General features: G+C 47.0%; 1 protein-coding gene across 1 annotated transcript; it reads right to left on the bottom strand.

Moving 5' to 3' along the window:
- Nucleotides 1–9,129: 9,129 nt before the first annotated feature.
- Nucleotides 9,130–12,219, bottom strand: LOC123043839 (uncharacterized). The gene is made up of 10 exons (XM_044466430.1): nt 11,903–12,219; nt 11,689–11,813; nt 11,443–11,547; nt 11,222–11,313; nt 10,760–10,834; nt 10,588–10,657; nt 10,333–10,434; nt 9,748–9,862; nt 9,570–9,632; nt 9,130–9,441 (listed from the first exon to the last, which is right to left on the bottom strand). The coding sequence occupies exons 1-10, from the start codon at nt 12,063–12,065 to the stop codon at nt 9,359–9,361; spliced, it is 993 nt and encodes a 330-aa protein (XP_044322365.1). The 5' UTR covers nt 12,066–12,219; the 3' UTR covers nt 9,130–9,358.
- Nucleotides 12,220–14,924: the final 2,705 nt, after the last annotated feature.

Genomic DNA, 14,924 nt, shown 5'->3' with positions numbered 1-14,924 from the left:
CCGGACTCCATCAGCTCATTTAGCTCTTCCCGCGGAGCGAAGACCAGATCCAATCGCCCTGGATCCAACCTGGCGGCAGCCCCGAGCGCGATGACGACCCGCGATTCTACTTCTTGCCATTCGCCGCCTCCGTCGCCTTCTTACGCGTTCCAGCGCCGCCGTCTTGTCCTTCACCATGGTGGCGGAGCGGCGGTGTTGAGAGCAGAGGAGCCGATGCAATGGAGAAGCAGGGGAAGAAGAAAGAAAAATAGACGCGCGCTGTGTAGATGCCTCGGCTCCGTCGCCTTATAAAAGGCCGCTTCCGAGTGGCTGACACGTGGGACCAGGTGATCCTATCAAACCCCACAATAGTCGCGCGCGACGTACGTGGCGAAAAAGGTGGCGCGGAGATCGAGGAGCTATTTTTTATCCGCCCCGCTTACTTCGGCACGCCCCGTCTCGCGCGCTTCCCCGAAATTTCGAATCCCATGAAATCCGGGATACACTACAATCAATCGCGCCAAAGACTCTGCACCCAAGGACAGCACTCGGCGGATGATGCTACTGTTGGGGAACGTAGCAGAAATTCAAAATTTTCTACGCATCACCAAGATCAATCTATGGAGAGACTAGCAACAAGAGAGAGAGAGGGAGTGCATCTTCATACCCTTGAAGATCGCTAAGTGGAAGTGTTACAACAACGCGGTCGGTGGAGTCGTTCACGAAGCGATTCAGATCGCGGTCGAATCCGATCTAAGCACCAAACAACGGTGCCTCCACGTTCAACACACGTACAGCCCGGGGACATCTCCTCCTTCTTGATCCAGCAAGGGGAGAGGAGAAGTTGAGGGAGAACTCCGACAGCACGACGGCATGGTGGTGATGGAGCTCATGGTTCTCCGGCAGGGCTTCGCCAAGCACTACGGAGGAGGAGGAGGTGTTGGAGGAGGGAGAGGGCTGCGCCAGGGGAAGGGTGCGGCTTACCTCTCTCTCCCTCACTATATATAGGTGGAAGGGAGGAGGGGGAGGCACCCTAGGGTTCCCTAGGGGAGGGGCGGCGACCATAGGGGAAACCCTAGATGGGTTTGGGCGCCCCACCCCCTAGGAAACTTGCCCCCCAAGCCGGGAGGGGTGGCTTCCCTAGGGGTGGCGCCCCCACCTCTCCTGGTTACGTGAGATGGGGTGGGAGGGGCGCTGAGCCCCTTAGTGGGCTGATGTGCCCTCTCCTGTTGGCCCATAAGGCCCCCCAATGCTTGTCGGGGCCTCCGAAACCCCTTTCGGACACGCTGGTCATCACCTGGTACCCCCGGAATAATTCCGGACTCCAATACCCTTTGTCCAATATACCGATCTTCACCTCTGGACCATTCCGGAGCTCCTCGTCATGTCCGGGATCTCATCCGGGACTCCGAACAACCTTCGGTAACCACATACTATTTCCCATAACAACTCTAGCGTCACTGAACCTTAAGTGTGTAGACCCTATGGGTTCGGGAACCATGCAGACATGACCGAGACGTTCTCCGGTCAATAACCAACAGTGGGATCTGGGTACCCATGTTGGCTCCCACATGTTCCACGATGATATCATCGGATGAACCACGATGTCAAGGATTCAAGCAATCCCGTATGCAATTCCCTTTGTCAATCAGTATGTTACTTGCCCGAGATTCGATCGTCGGTATCCCAATACCTTGTTCAATCTCGTTACCGGCAAGTCACTTTTCTCGTTCCATAATGCATGATCCCGTGACTAAGTACTTAGTCACATTGAGCTCGTTATGATGATGCATTACCGAGTGGGCCCAAAGATACCTCTCCGTCATACGGAGTGACAAATCCCAGTCTCGATTCGTGCCAACCCAACAAACACTTTCGGAGATACCTGTAGTGCACATTTATAGCCACCCAATTACATTGTGACGTTTGGTACACCCAAAGCATTCCTACGGTATCCGGGAGTTGCACAATCTCATGGTCTAAGGAAATGATACTTGACATTAGAAAAGCTTTAGCAAACGAACTACATGATCTTGTGCTATGCTTAGGATTGGGTCTTGTCCATCACATTATTCTCCTAATTATGTGATCCCGTTATCAATGACATCCAATGTCCATGGTCAGGAAACCATGACCATCTGTTGATCAACGAGCTAGTCAACTAGAGGCTCACTAGGGACATGTTGTGGTCTATGTATTCACACATGTATTACGGTTTTCGGTCAATACAATTATAGCATGAATAATAGACAATTATCATGAACAAGGAAATACAATAATAACCACTTTATTATTGCCTCTAGGGCATATTTCCAACAGTCTCCCACTTGCACTAGAGTCAATAATCTAGTTCACATCACTATGTGATTGTAATGAATCAACACCCATGGGTTTTGATCATATCTCGCTTGTGAGAGAGGTTATTAGTCAACGGATCTAAACCTTTCATCAAGTAAATATACTCAACATCTACTCAAATCATCTGTGAAGTAAGAACATAACGATATCCACTGCATGCCTCAACACTCATTGGACTGCACACATCAAAATGTGTTACTTCCAACAAGTTGCTTTCTTGTTCCATCTTACTGAAAACGAGGCTTTTCAGTCATCTTGCCCATGTGGTATGATTTGCATGTCTCAAGTGATTCAAAATCAAGTGAGTCCAAACGATCCATCTGCATGGAGTTTCTTCATGCGTACATACCAATAGACATGGTTCGCATGTCTCAACCTTTTCAAAAAAACGAGTGAGTCCAAAGATCCATCAACATGGAGCTTCTTCATGCGTTTTATACCAATATGACTTACATGGCAGTGCCACAAGTAGGTGGTACTATCATTACTATCTTATATCTTTTGGCATGAACATGTGTATCACTACAATCGAGATTCAATAAACCATTCATTTTAGGTGCAAGACCATTGAAGGTATTATTAAAATAAACAGAGTAACCATTATTCTCCTTAAATGAATAATCGTATTGCGATAGACATAATCCAATCATGTCTATGCTCAACGCAAACACCAAATAACAATTATTTAGGTTTAACACCGATCCCGATGGCAGAGGGAGCATGCGATGTTTGATCACATCAACTTTGGAAATACTTCCAACACATATCATCACCTCGCCTTTAGCTAGTCTCCGTTTATTCCGTAGCCTTTTATTTCGAGTTACTAACACTTAGCAATTGAACCGGTATCTATTACCATGGTGCTACTAGGAGTACTAGTAAAGTACACATCAATATAATGTATATCCAATATACTCCTATCAACCTTGCCAGCCTTCTCATCTACCAAGTACCTAGGGTAGTTCTGCTTTAGTGACTGTTCCCCTCATTATAGAAGCACTCAGTCTCGGGTTTGGGTTCAACCTTGGGTTTCTTCACTAGAGCAGCAGCTGATTTGCCGTTTCATGAAGTATCCCTTCTTGCCCTTGCCCTTCTTGAAACTAGTGGTTTCACTAACCATCAACAATTGATGCTCCTTCTTGATTTCTACTTTCGCGGTGTCAAACATCGCGAATATTTCAAGGATCATCATATCTATCCCTGATATGTTATAGTTCATCACGAAGCTCTAGTAGCTTGGTGGCAATGACTTTGGAGAAACATCATGATCTCATCTAGAAGATTAACTCCCACTCGATTCAAGTGATTGTTGTACCCAGACAATCTGAGTACAAGCTCAACGATTGAGCTTTTCTCCCTTAGTTTGTAGGCTAAGAAACTTGTCGGAGGTCTTATACCTCTTGACGTGGGCACGGGCCTGAAATCCCAATTTCAGCCCTCGGAACATCTCATATGTTCCGCGACGTTTCAAAAAAAAACGTCTTCGGCGCCACAATTCTTAACCGTTTAACATTACTGAACTATCATGTAGTCATCAAAACGTGTATGTCAGATGTTCGCAACATCCACAGACGACGTTCGAGGTTCAGCACACCGAGCGGTGCATTAAGGACATAAGCCTTCTGCGCAGCAATGAGGACAATCCTCAGTTTATGGATCCAGTTCGCATAATTGCTACTATCAACTTTCAACTAAAATTTTCTCTAGGAACATATAAACAGTAGAACTAAAACGCGAGCTTATGACATAATTTGCAAAGACCTTTTGACTATGTTCATGATAATTAAGTTCATCTAATGAACTCCCACTCAGATAGACATCCCTCTAGTCATCTAAGTGATATATGATCCAAGTCAACTAGGCCATGTCCGATCATCACGTGAGACGGACTAGTCATCATCGGTGAACATCTTCATGTTGATCGTATCTACTATACGACTCATGCTCGACCTTTCGGTCTCTTGTGTTCCGAGGCCATGTCTGTACACGCTAGGCTCGTCAAGTCAACCTAAGTGTTTCGCATGTGTAAATCTGGCTTACACCCGTTGTATGTGAACGTTAGAATCAATCACACCTGATCATCACGTGGTGTTTCGAAACAACGAACTTTCGTAACGGTGCACAATTAGGGGGAACACTTTCTTGAAATTTTATTGATGGATCATCTTATTTACTACTGTCATTCTAAGCAAATAAGATGCATAAACATGATAAACATCACATGCAATCAAATAGTGATATGATATGGCCAATATCATTTTGCTCCTTTTGATCTCCATCTTCGGGGATCCGTGATCATCATCGTCACCAGCATGACACCATGATCTCCATCATCATGATCTCCATCATCGTGTCCCCATGAAGTTGTCTCACCAACTTATTACTTCTACTACTATGGCTAACGGTTTAGCAATGAAGTAAAGTAATTACATGGCGTTATTCAGTGACACGCAGGTCATACAATAAATAAAGACAACTCCTATGGCTCCTGCCAGTAGTTATACTCATCGACATGCAAGTCGTGATTCCTATTACAAGAATATGATCAATCTCATACATCACATATATTTCGTTCATCACATCCTTCTTGGCCATATCACATCACCCGGCATATGCTGCAAAAACAAGTTAGACGTCCTCTAATTGTTGTTGCAAGTTTTTACGTGGCTGCTATAGGTTTCTAGCAAGAACGCTTCTTACCTACGCCAAAACCACAACGTGATATGCCAATTGCTATTTACCCTTCATAAGGAACCTTTTCATCGAATCGATCTGACTAAAGTGGGAGAGACAGACACCCGCTAGCCACCTTATGCAACAAGTGCATGTTAGTCGGTGGAACCTGTCTCACGTAAGTGTACGTGTAAGGTCGGTCCGGGCCGCTTCATCCCACAATACCGTCGAAACAAGATAGGACTAGTAACGGTAAGTATATTGAACAAAATCAACGCCCACAACAACTTGTGTTCTACTCGTGCATAGAATCTACGCAATAGACCTAGCTCATGATGCCACTGTTGGGGAACGTAGCAGAAATTCAAAATTTTCTAGGCATCACCAAGATCAATCTATGGAGAGACTAGCAACGAGAGAGAGAGGGAGTGCATCTTCATACCCTTGAAGATCGCTAAGCGGAAGCATTACAAGAACGCGGTCGGTGGAGTCGTTCACGAAGCGATTCAGATCGCGGTCGAATCCGATCTAAGCACCGAACAACGGTGCCTCCGCGTTCAACACACGTACAGCCCGGGGACGTCTCCTCCTTCTTGATCCAGCAAGGGGAGAGGAGAAGTTGAGGGAGAACTCCGACAGCACGATGGCATGGTGGTGATGGAGCTCGTGGTTCTCCGGCAGGGTTCGCCAAGCACTACGGAGGAGGAGGAGGTGTTGGAGGAGGGAGAGGGCTGCGCCAGAGGAAGGGTGCGGCTGCCCTCTCTCTCCCTCACTATATATAGGGGGAAGGGAGGAGGGGGAGGCGCCCTAGGGTTCCCTAGGGGAGGGGCGGCGGCCACAGGGGAAACCCTAGATGGGTTTGGGCGCCCCCACCCCCTAGGAAACTTGCCCCCCAAGCCGGGAGGGGCGGCTGCCCTAGGGGTGGCGCCCCCACCTCTCCTGGTTATGTGAGATGGGGTGGGAGGGGCGCTCAGCCCCTTAGTGGGCTGATGTGCCCTCTCCCCTTGGCCCATAAGGCCCCCCAATGCTTGCCGGGGCCTCTCAAACCCCTTTCGGACACGCTGGTCATCACCTGGTACCCCCGGAACAATTCCGGACTCCAATACCCTTCATCCAATATACCGATCTTCACCTCCAGACCATTACGAAGCTCCTCGTCATGTCCGGGATCTCATTCGGGACTCCGAACAACCTTCGGTAACCACATACTATTTCCCATAACAACTCTAGCATCACCGAACCTTAAGTGTGTAGACCCTACGGGTTCGGGAACCATGCAGACATGACTGAGACGTTCTTCGGTCAATAACCAACAGCGGGATCTGGATACCCATGTTGGCTCCCACATGTTCCACGATGATCTCATCGGATGAACCACGATGTCAAGGATTCAGGCAATCCCGTATGCAATTCCCTTTGTCAATCGGTATGTTACTTGCCCGAGATTCGATCGTCGGTATCCCAATACCTTGTTCAATCTCGTTACCAGCAAGTCACTTTACTTGTTCCATAATGCATGATCCGTGACTAACTACTTAGTCACATTGAGCTCATTATGATGATGCATTACCGAGTGGGCCCAGAGATACCTCTCCGTCATACAGAGTGACAAATCCCAGTCTCGATTCGTGCCAACCCAACAGACACTTTCGGAGATACATGTAGTGCACATTTATAGCCACCCAGTTACGCTGTGATGTTTGGTACACCCAAAGCATTCCTACGGTATCCGGGAGTTGCACAATCTCATGGTCTAAGGAAATGATACTTGACATTAGAAAAGCTTTAGCAAACGAACTACACGATCTTGTTCTATGCTTAGGATTGGGTCTTGTCCATCACATCATTCTCCTAATGATGTGATCCCCTTATCAATGGCATCCAATGTCCATGGTCAGGAAACCATGACCATCTGTTGATCAACGAGCTAGTCAACTAGAGGCTCACTAGGGACATGTTGTGGTCTATGTATTCACACATGTATTGTGGTTTCCGGTCAATACAATTATAGCATGAATAATAGACAATTATCATGAACAAGGAAATACAATAATAACCATTTTATGATTGCCTTTAGGGCATATTTCCAACAGCTACAAGTTCAGTCGGCAACTCTCTGAATGGATCAAGGCGACTGAATCGAAGCTGAAGTACCAACGTAAGCCTTCCGTCCTGCGTAAAACACTCGCGAGATGCAAAGCTCGAAACAAGTTCAACTTCAACCTACTTTTCACTCGAACCTTAATCCATTCGGAGGCTACTGATGAGGATACAGACCCGGGGTAGGGTCATAGGCCTAACCTATACGCCCTACCCAAGGTCACTATCCTAGAAGATAAGGAGTCCAAGAGGCAACAAAGAACCCCCAGTCAAAGGTGTCGAGTGCAATCCACTCGACAAATCATATCACTCGGGTATCCCTCCTACCTATTGTCATTCGACCATATAAGGAATCACTCGACCTACTGAAGGCCAGGAGTCACTCAGCACTGCAACTGTCAGACATTCACTCCGTAGTCTTTAAGGTCATTAATAGCACTTATGGATGGCGTTATCAGTAACACCCCTACTTTATGTACATTAAGCCCCTTGTAATGGAGGATGGCTGGGGTCCTGGCGCACTCTATATAAGCCACCCCCTCCTCTGGGACAAGGGTTTGCACCCCCTGTAACACCACACACATATAATCCAGTCGACCGCCTCCGGGCACCGAGACGTAGGGCTAGTACTTCCTCCGCGAAGGGCATGAACTCGTAAATCTTGTGTGTACACCTTCACCATAGCTGAGATCTTGACTCTCCATACCTACCCCCCTTTCTACTGTCAGTCTTAGGACCACGACAGCAGCGAAACAAGGTCGGTGGCAGCGGCGATGTTCTGTCTGGATCCCGGGGCGGCGGCCCTGGATGGTGGCGGCGGGTGAAGCTCGGGCTTCCCGCGACGGCATGGCGTGGTGCAGTCCCTGTCCAAGGCGGATCTGTGATGGCGATCTGATTGCGGATTGGTTTAGATCAGAGACAGTGACGAGCGCGCGGGATCCATCTCGTTGGCTCTCGCGGTTTGGCGAGGTGGGGGTGGGAGCCCTCTCGCCAGGCTCTAGTGGTGGCACACTCTGGCAGTGGCCGGTGCGCCAGGGATCCTACAGTGGCACTGTTGTTGCGTTTGGTCGCTGGATCTAGGTGGCTAGATCTGGGGCTATGAAGGCGGTTGAGACGGTGCACATGTTGTCGGGTGGATTCCTTGGGACGGGTCCGGGTGAAAACCTGGTATTCGGTCGTTGGCCGGAGCCGGTGATGAAGATGCCCTTATCATCATTTCCTTCATGAAGGCATCATCGAGGTGAAACTCCCAACGCCACCCAATACCTCCGGGGGAAACCCTAGATCAGTTGATCGGATGATGGCGGCATTCATGTGTCGTTACCCCCTTGGGGGCGGCATTTTTGGAGATGCACTCGGGCTCGAGGGACCAGCGGTTGGCTTCTTTGGTGGAGCGGTGTTTCTTTCTACGTATTCATGGCGGAGGTTCTTGGCGGCATGGAGCAGCGGAGGCTTGGCATCAGATGTGTGGTGATGGACACGCGCAGGAGGTCGACGCTGTCTGGCATCGTGGTGGTGTCGGCAGCAGCTAGACCGGGAAAGGTAGATGCAACAGTACAACTCTGAAGATGGATTGTTGGCAGGTGGCTGCGGCGGCCTCATACCCGGCAGGCGTCCTGGTTGAGGAGCACGCCGTACTGGTGGGTGCCCATACCCGACAGACGTCCTGGTTGGGACCTCAGGTCTTAGATGTTTAGGTTTGGCTGCGAGGTCTGTTAGGCCCAGACTATCAGCATCCCTTCGTCAATTGGATAGGAGTAGCGACAGTTTGTTGCCTAGACGGTGGCTTACTGTTGTATCACATTGTAAGGTCTTGTGTGAATAATTAACAAAATGGCTGCATGCATCGTCCAGATGCAGAGGCTGGGGGTCCTCCTCCATTTCTAAAAAAAGTCTTTTATTCTTATTGTTTTGTGGAAAAGGCAACCTATGACAAAGCAATGAACAAAAGCAATCATCACGAAGGTTTTGCTAAATATGCTTGATCTACTAAACTGACTGAATGATTGTACAATCTGCTGAAATAACATATAGTTTCTTTTGCAGGATGATCCAATAATATTTCTAATTTGATATAAGGATACCCATGCCTTGTACATTGGGAGAGATATATGAAGTACCACAATACATGATGTTTGGACAAAATGTAAAAGCATCGATCATTATTTCGTTGGACACAGGGACTTCATATCAACCTGGTCCCTTTATTCTGGAATCCTTATTTGCGAAGCATGTGATCACATGCGCCTTAGTTTTTGTAGTTAGCTAGGAGAGACTCAATAGCTGCATTTTTGGCCTGTACATCTTCATATCGGATTCGATAGCCATGCCCTGGGGAAAGACAACTCACAAATTAGTTCAAGTTACAGAAAGGCAGTTGAACCGAATATCTTACGGGGTGGCTTGCAAATCCAGGTATAAAACTGAATTTTTGTATGCAATAATGAAGGGATGCTCACCAGGTAAATACCACTCAAAATCTAGGTCCAGTAACTTTCTCATACTATCCAGTTGCAAATTCACTGCGCAACAGATATATATACATTGATCAGGATTTAAGCTTAACTCTGGTACAGTTGAATATTGGTCTTCATCATTTGAGATAGGAAGTCTAGGGAGAAGGGTGGATTGTACTACCTGATTGCTTGCTGTACATCCGAAAGAGATTCAGTTCGTCTGAATATTCTGATTTTGCGACATGGTCGCCAGTGAACAGCGCCTTTAGTGGTTTGTACAACAAGCAGACCGAGCCCTACATAAAATGTTTTCATTTTCATTTTCATGAGTGAATCTTACCTTAGATGTGCAGGAGAAGATCAGTATGGTGCAACATAATTATTGCTAAAATGACCACGAATTAATGACATCATTACCATCCATCCACCTTGTCTATCCAAAGAAGAATATACAAGCATAGTTCTCTGAAGTTTAAGAAAAACTGGAGAGGATGGGATTGATAATCTCATACTCCCTCCGTCCCAAAATTCTTGTCTTAGATTTATCTAGATACGGATGTAGCTAACACTAAAACGTGAATAGATACATCCGTATGTAGACAAATCTAAGACAAGAATTTTGGGACGGAGGGAGCACTATATTTATAACCTTATAGTGCAGCCAGCTAGCCATAAGCCCAACTCCTCTTTAATCCATAAACTTCTCCATAACAAAGGGGTAGAAGTATATTCAATGTAATTCTATTCATTGAGTTGAGTTACTTACTTCAGTATGGCCTGGGGTATGGATAAGTTCAAAATCATTTCCAATGTTCCAGGGACCACTTCCAGTAAGTTTCCACTCGACATCAGCAGTAATGTCCACTACCTGTGTCAGGAAGGTTATTGCAGCAGATAATCAGGGCAAACATCATAAAGCAAATTACAATTTTATAATCTATGAATTGTAATACGACTTTGAATATCCTTCTAAACATCATGTAAGATATTCCAGTAAGTTTCTTTCTACGGGTGTTCTTACATCTCCTGAATGGATGATTCTCTCGCATTTCAACCGCTCGGCCCACTTCCGATGATCCGCTACATCATCACTGTTTGGTAATTGGTTAGATACTCTTCAATCTCCTTAATAAAAAGGTCCACAAATGCACAAATGAGTAGATAAATGTAGAACTGTGTAAGTCTGAACATACATGTGGGTCAAAAACATGTAGCGCGCTCCACCGAGCTTCTCAATCTTGTCCACCAGTTTCGGCGTATACCTTGGACTGAAATATTAAGAGGTTATCAGAACAACTACAACAAATATAATACGGGGAAAAACAGAGTACTATAACAGATAAATATATCACTATGTGTCCATCAAGGATTTAAGGTTCCGACCAAAAATCAATTAACAAACAACGGTAAACTACACATATGTGTTACAGGGATCTATTACTTACTTCCTTCATGTCACAATGCTATGCAAATTGGTCAATACTACCTCCATACCAAAATATAAGACGTTTTTTCAGTTTAAATTGAACTGCCAAAATGCCTTATATTTTGGTACAGAGGTAGTATTACTTTGTGTTTAAACTGAAATTTTAACAGAAACATATGCAGCCTTATAGCCGAGGGGAGACTTCATAGATTGCTTGGCATTTAGTTACCTGTCAACCATTATGTTTCCTTCTGGGTGAACTATGAGATAAGATGTTGCTCCATATGAGGACTCGGAATGGTAACCGCAAAGGTAAACACCCTGAAACACATCACGTATATAGGAAATGATTAACCAGCACGGTAAAAAACAAGCACACAACTTTTTGGTGCTGAATTTTGTATTTACTGGAGGAAGTTAAAGATGGAGCATATATGAAAATGTTTATACAGGAAGATCGTCGTCGATGGGGAGCGGGAACGTGTTCTGCACTTGGAGAATGTCCTTCGCGGGCTTGTCGGTGTGGATCGAGGCTGTTGGGCAAGAGAGCAAAGCCTGCAAAAATGTACAGAGATAACATGAACTCAATTGTTCAGTAACTATTCTTGAAAGCAAAACGAACTTTTTTGTCAGTCTCCAGTGTTGCGCATCCAAATCACACAGATTAGCTGCAGCTAGCAGTAGTAATAATGTTACCTGCAGTGCCTTGGTCCTCTCCTCCTCAGAGCTGGGCTGCGCCGCCACGGCGGACATGCCGTCCACCCTCTTGAACACCTCCGGCGCCATCCACCGGCAGGTGGCGCAGTCGATGCACCGGTGATCTGCTCACGCGCGCGCGTCAAGCTAGATAAGGCGCCCGGTACTACATAACACAGTTATACTGAATCTGAGGTCGGACAAGGGAGCTCACCGACGAAGAACTCGCCGGAGACGTTCTGCTCTCGCCGCCGGTTCCGGTTGCCGAGCGCCGCGGGGGACGCCGTGGCGCGGACCACCGAGGCGGCGCGTCGGCCGGGGCGTGGGCCCGACGGCGGAGAGGCGAGGGACGCGGCGGCCCGGAGGCTGAGCGCCATGGCGGTGAGCCGGTGACTCGACTGAAAGGAGATAGCTAGCTAGCGAGTGACGGGTGAGCTCTTCCGTCTCTACACTGCAGCCACGTACTACCTGTGAAGCTGAACTGAGCTGAGCTTGAGCTCGTTCGACAATTATGTTCGACAATTATGCACTTAATAGGAGCATGGGAGTATGGAACCATGTGTGAATGGCTCAAGATTCTTGAGACAGTGACGCCATTGCTGACAGCACATCTGAGTTTGCATGATATATCCACATGATTGGGAGAAGAAACAAGCACTCGATGACATCTGGCAGTACACGGAGTATTATCAGTTATCACTTCTGTAGATGGAAAACAGTGTACCGCCTACTTGTGGCAAGCAATTACCCAATTTGCTTCGTGCGGGTACCAGGATCATCACAGGATCTTTTGTCTGGAAAGGATGAGGATTAGGGCTGTTGAATTTGACTTCAGTCCCGGCGATGTGAACGCAGCTGCAGACACGGACAGGCAAACAGATTCCCCTTTGCCACCTCCTCCTTTGCGCACGTTGTAAACTCATTTGCGCCTTGGAACGATTTGATTAATCTTCTCTCTCGAAAAGGAGGTAAGGGCAACTCCAACGCGGATCACCAAATCGCCTTCAAATATTCGCGATGCTCCACACCCTTTTGATCATCCAAACGACGGTCATTAAATTTGTTCAAACGGATTCACACGTCTGAGAATTCCTAAACCTGCATCAAACTAGGGGAGGTTTCGGGGAGTTTGGACATCCGTCACATTGGACTTTGACGACTGGGCCCAGCCAAAAAACCCACCCGAAGCCCTCTTTTTTTTTCTAACAAGCGGACATCCTCTTGTGCTTTGTATCCATTCTCCTGGAGTCCGCCGCCACTGTTGTACCTGTTGGAAATATGAACAATTTACCGAATAATTTTATTAACCGAAATACTAGATAAAGCATGACTAATATAGCAGAGACAAAGCAAGTCATGCAATTTGACAGAGAGAAGGTGAATAGCATCTGCATATATGAACTAGAACCGAACACATCTAGAACAGACACTAGAGCAAGAAGTTGTGACAGAACCTCCAACAGAAAGAGTATGAGAACGTACGGAATGGGAGCAGAAGCACCGGTCTTGGGGTCGGTGTCCTCGCCAGCCATGTCGCCGAGGAGGTTGTCGATGTCGGGGAAGAAGTCATCGTCGGGGAAGTAGTCGTCGGAGTACGGGGCGTCCGTGACGATGAAGTCAGTAGTCGCGCGGAGCGCTCCCCAAAAACCTTATCACCCTTCTCCCGTACAGGACTCAAAGAGGTGCAGTTTCGGAGGTCTACTGTCCCGACCTGCAGTGCACGCCGCAAGCCGGGATGAGGAAGATAGTAGTAGCTCATAGATTGGAACCAGTGGCGAGAGGAAGAAGAAGTTCTGGTGCATCTCTCTGAGAGGAGCGACCTCCCTTTTATAGGCGCGAGAGAAGGAGGCGAGAGAACAGCGACGGGAGATGAAGCAAAAGAGGGAGACGAAGTGTCCACTACAGAAAATGTTTCAGCTCCCGCGTGACCTTTCGTATACCCGCCGTGCGTGGCAAAAATTCAGACATCGGGTCGGCTCATTCCTGCAACCCGCGGCGCGTCGTGACGAGGCGTGGCGTGGCGAGGTGGGCGGCGGAGGAGGAGCGCACATGGATGTCCCTCTTGTTCTCATGCTCATACATGTGGGGAAAGAACCTCCCTTATAAAGAGGTCCAACTCCCTCTAAACTAGCAATGTGGGACTAAACTTTAGTAGTGTCCCTTGCCTTGCACGAATGGGCTAAGTGGGCCTCTAAGATTTATTAGGAATTTCTGAAATAGTTATTGGGCTGGCCCATAAATAGACAAAATTCCAGCAACCCCCCATCAGATCCGAGAGGCACAATATTTGCCTTTGGTTCCAAAACACTGTTTTATATACCGGTATTGTAGTGAAGACTGTTAAGTTGAACTTTCACCTAGAACTCTATGCTACACTAGTAAGCAACTTGAACAGTGGACTGGGCCTTGAACTGCAAGTTTTCTGCGAATCTAGCTTCACACAAAGCCTTGACCGATACTAGGCTACCGTGGGTCTTCCCTGTGGGTGGAGCTTATGCGTCATACTCCGTGACCTTTCATGAGTTTACTAGAGAGAACCCTACTCTCATAGATTGCGATGTTTGACAATCAGACTGATATAGGTGTGCTTCAAAAGATGTTCTGCATGACAACATCTCTGCTTAAATGAGCCATTTAGAACACATTAAGATATACATCAATCTGCCATGCAGATTTAGGAGAGTATTGCATCTTCACGGAGTGGTATTGTTAATAGTAAGGATACTCTCCTCTTAGTTGACCAATAGCTTGTCTTCCACATCTAATTCACGGGATCTCCGATCACATAGACTAGGTTACTACTATGAACAACTCATGTTGTGTGTCTCATACCCATCTCTCTCAATGCATTATCTATCACAGTACATGATAGACCCTTAGTAAAATGATCTGCCGGATTTTTAGATGTTTGGGTATAATCCAATGCAATAACTGTCGGTGTCAAAACCGGCGGATCTCAGGTAGGGGGTCCCGAACTGTGCGTCTAAGGTCGATGGTAACAGGAGGCGGGGGACACGATGTTTACCTAGGTTTGGGCCCTCTCTATGGAGGTAATACCCTACTTCCTGCTTGATTGATCTTGATGAATATGAGTATTACAAGAGTTTATCTACCACGAGATCGTAATGGCTAAAACCCTAGAAGTCTAGCCTATGATTGTGATTCTGCCCTATGTACTAAACCCTCCGGTTTATATAGACACCGGAGGGGACTAGGGTTAAACAAAGTCGGTTACA

Source organism: Triticum aestivum, chromosome 2B (genome assembly GCF_018294505.1).
Source record: "Triticum aestivum cultivar Chinese Spring chromosome 2B, IWGSC CS RefSeq v2.1, whole genome shotgun sequence".
NCBI classification, from domain to species: Eukaryota; Viridiplantae; Streptophyta; class Magnoliopsida; order Poales; family Poaceae; genus Triticum; species Triticum aestivum.
This window is presented reverse-complemented; position numbering and strand designations above follow the sequence as displayed.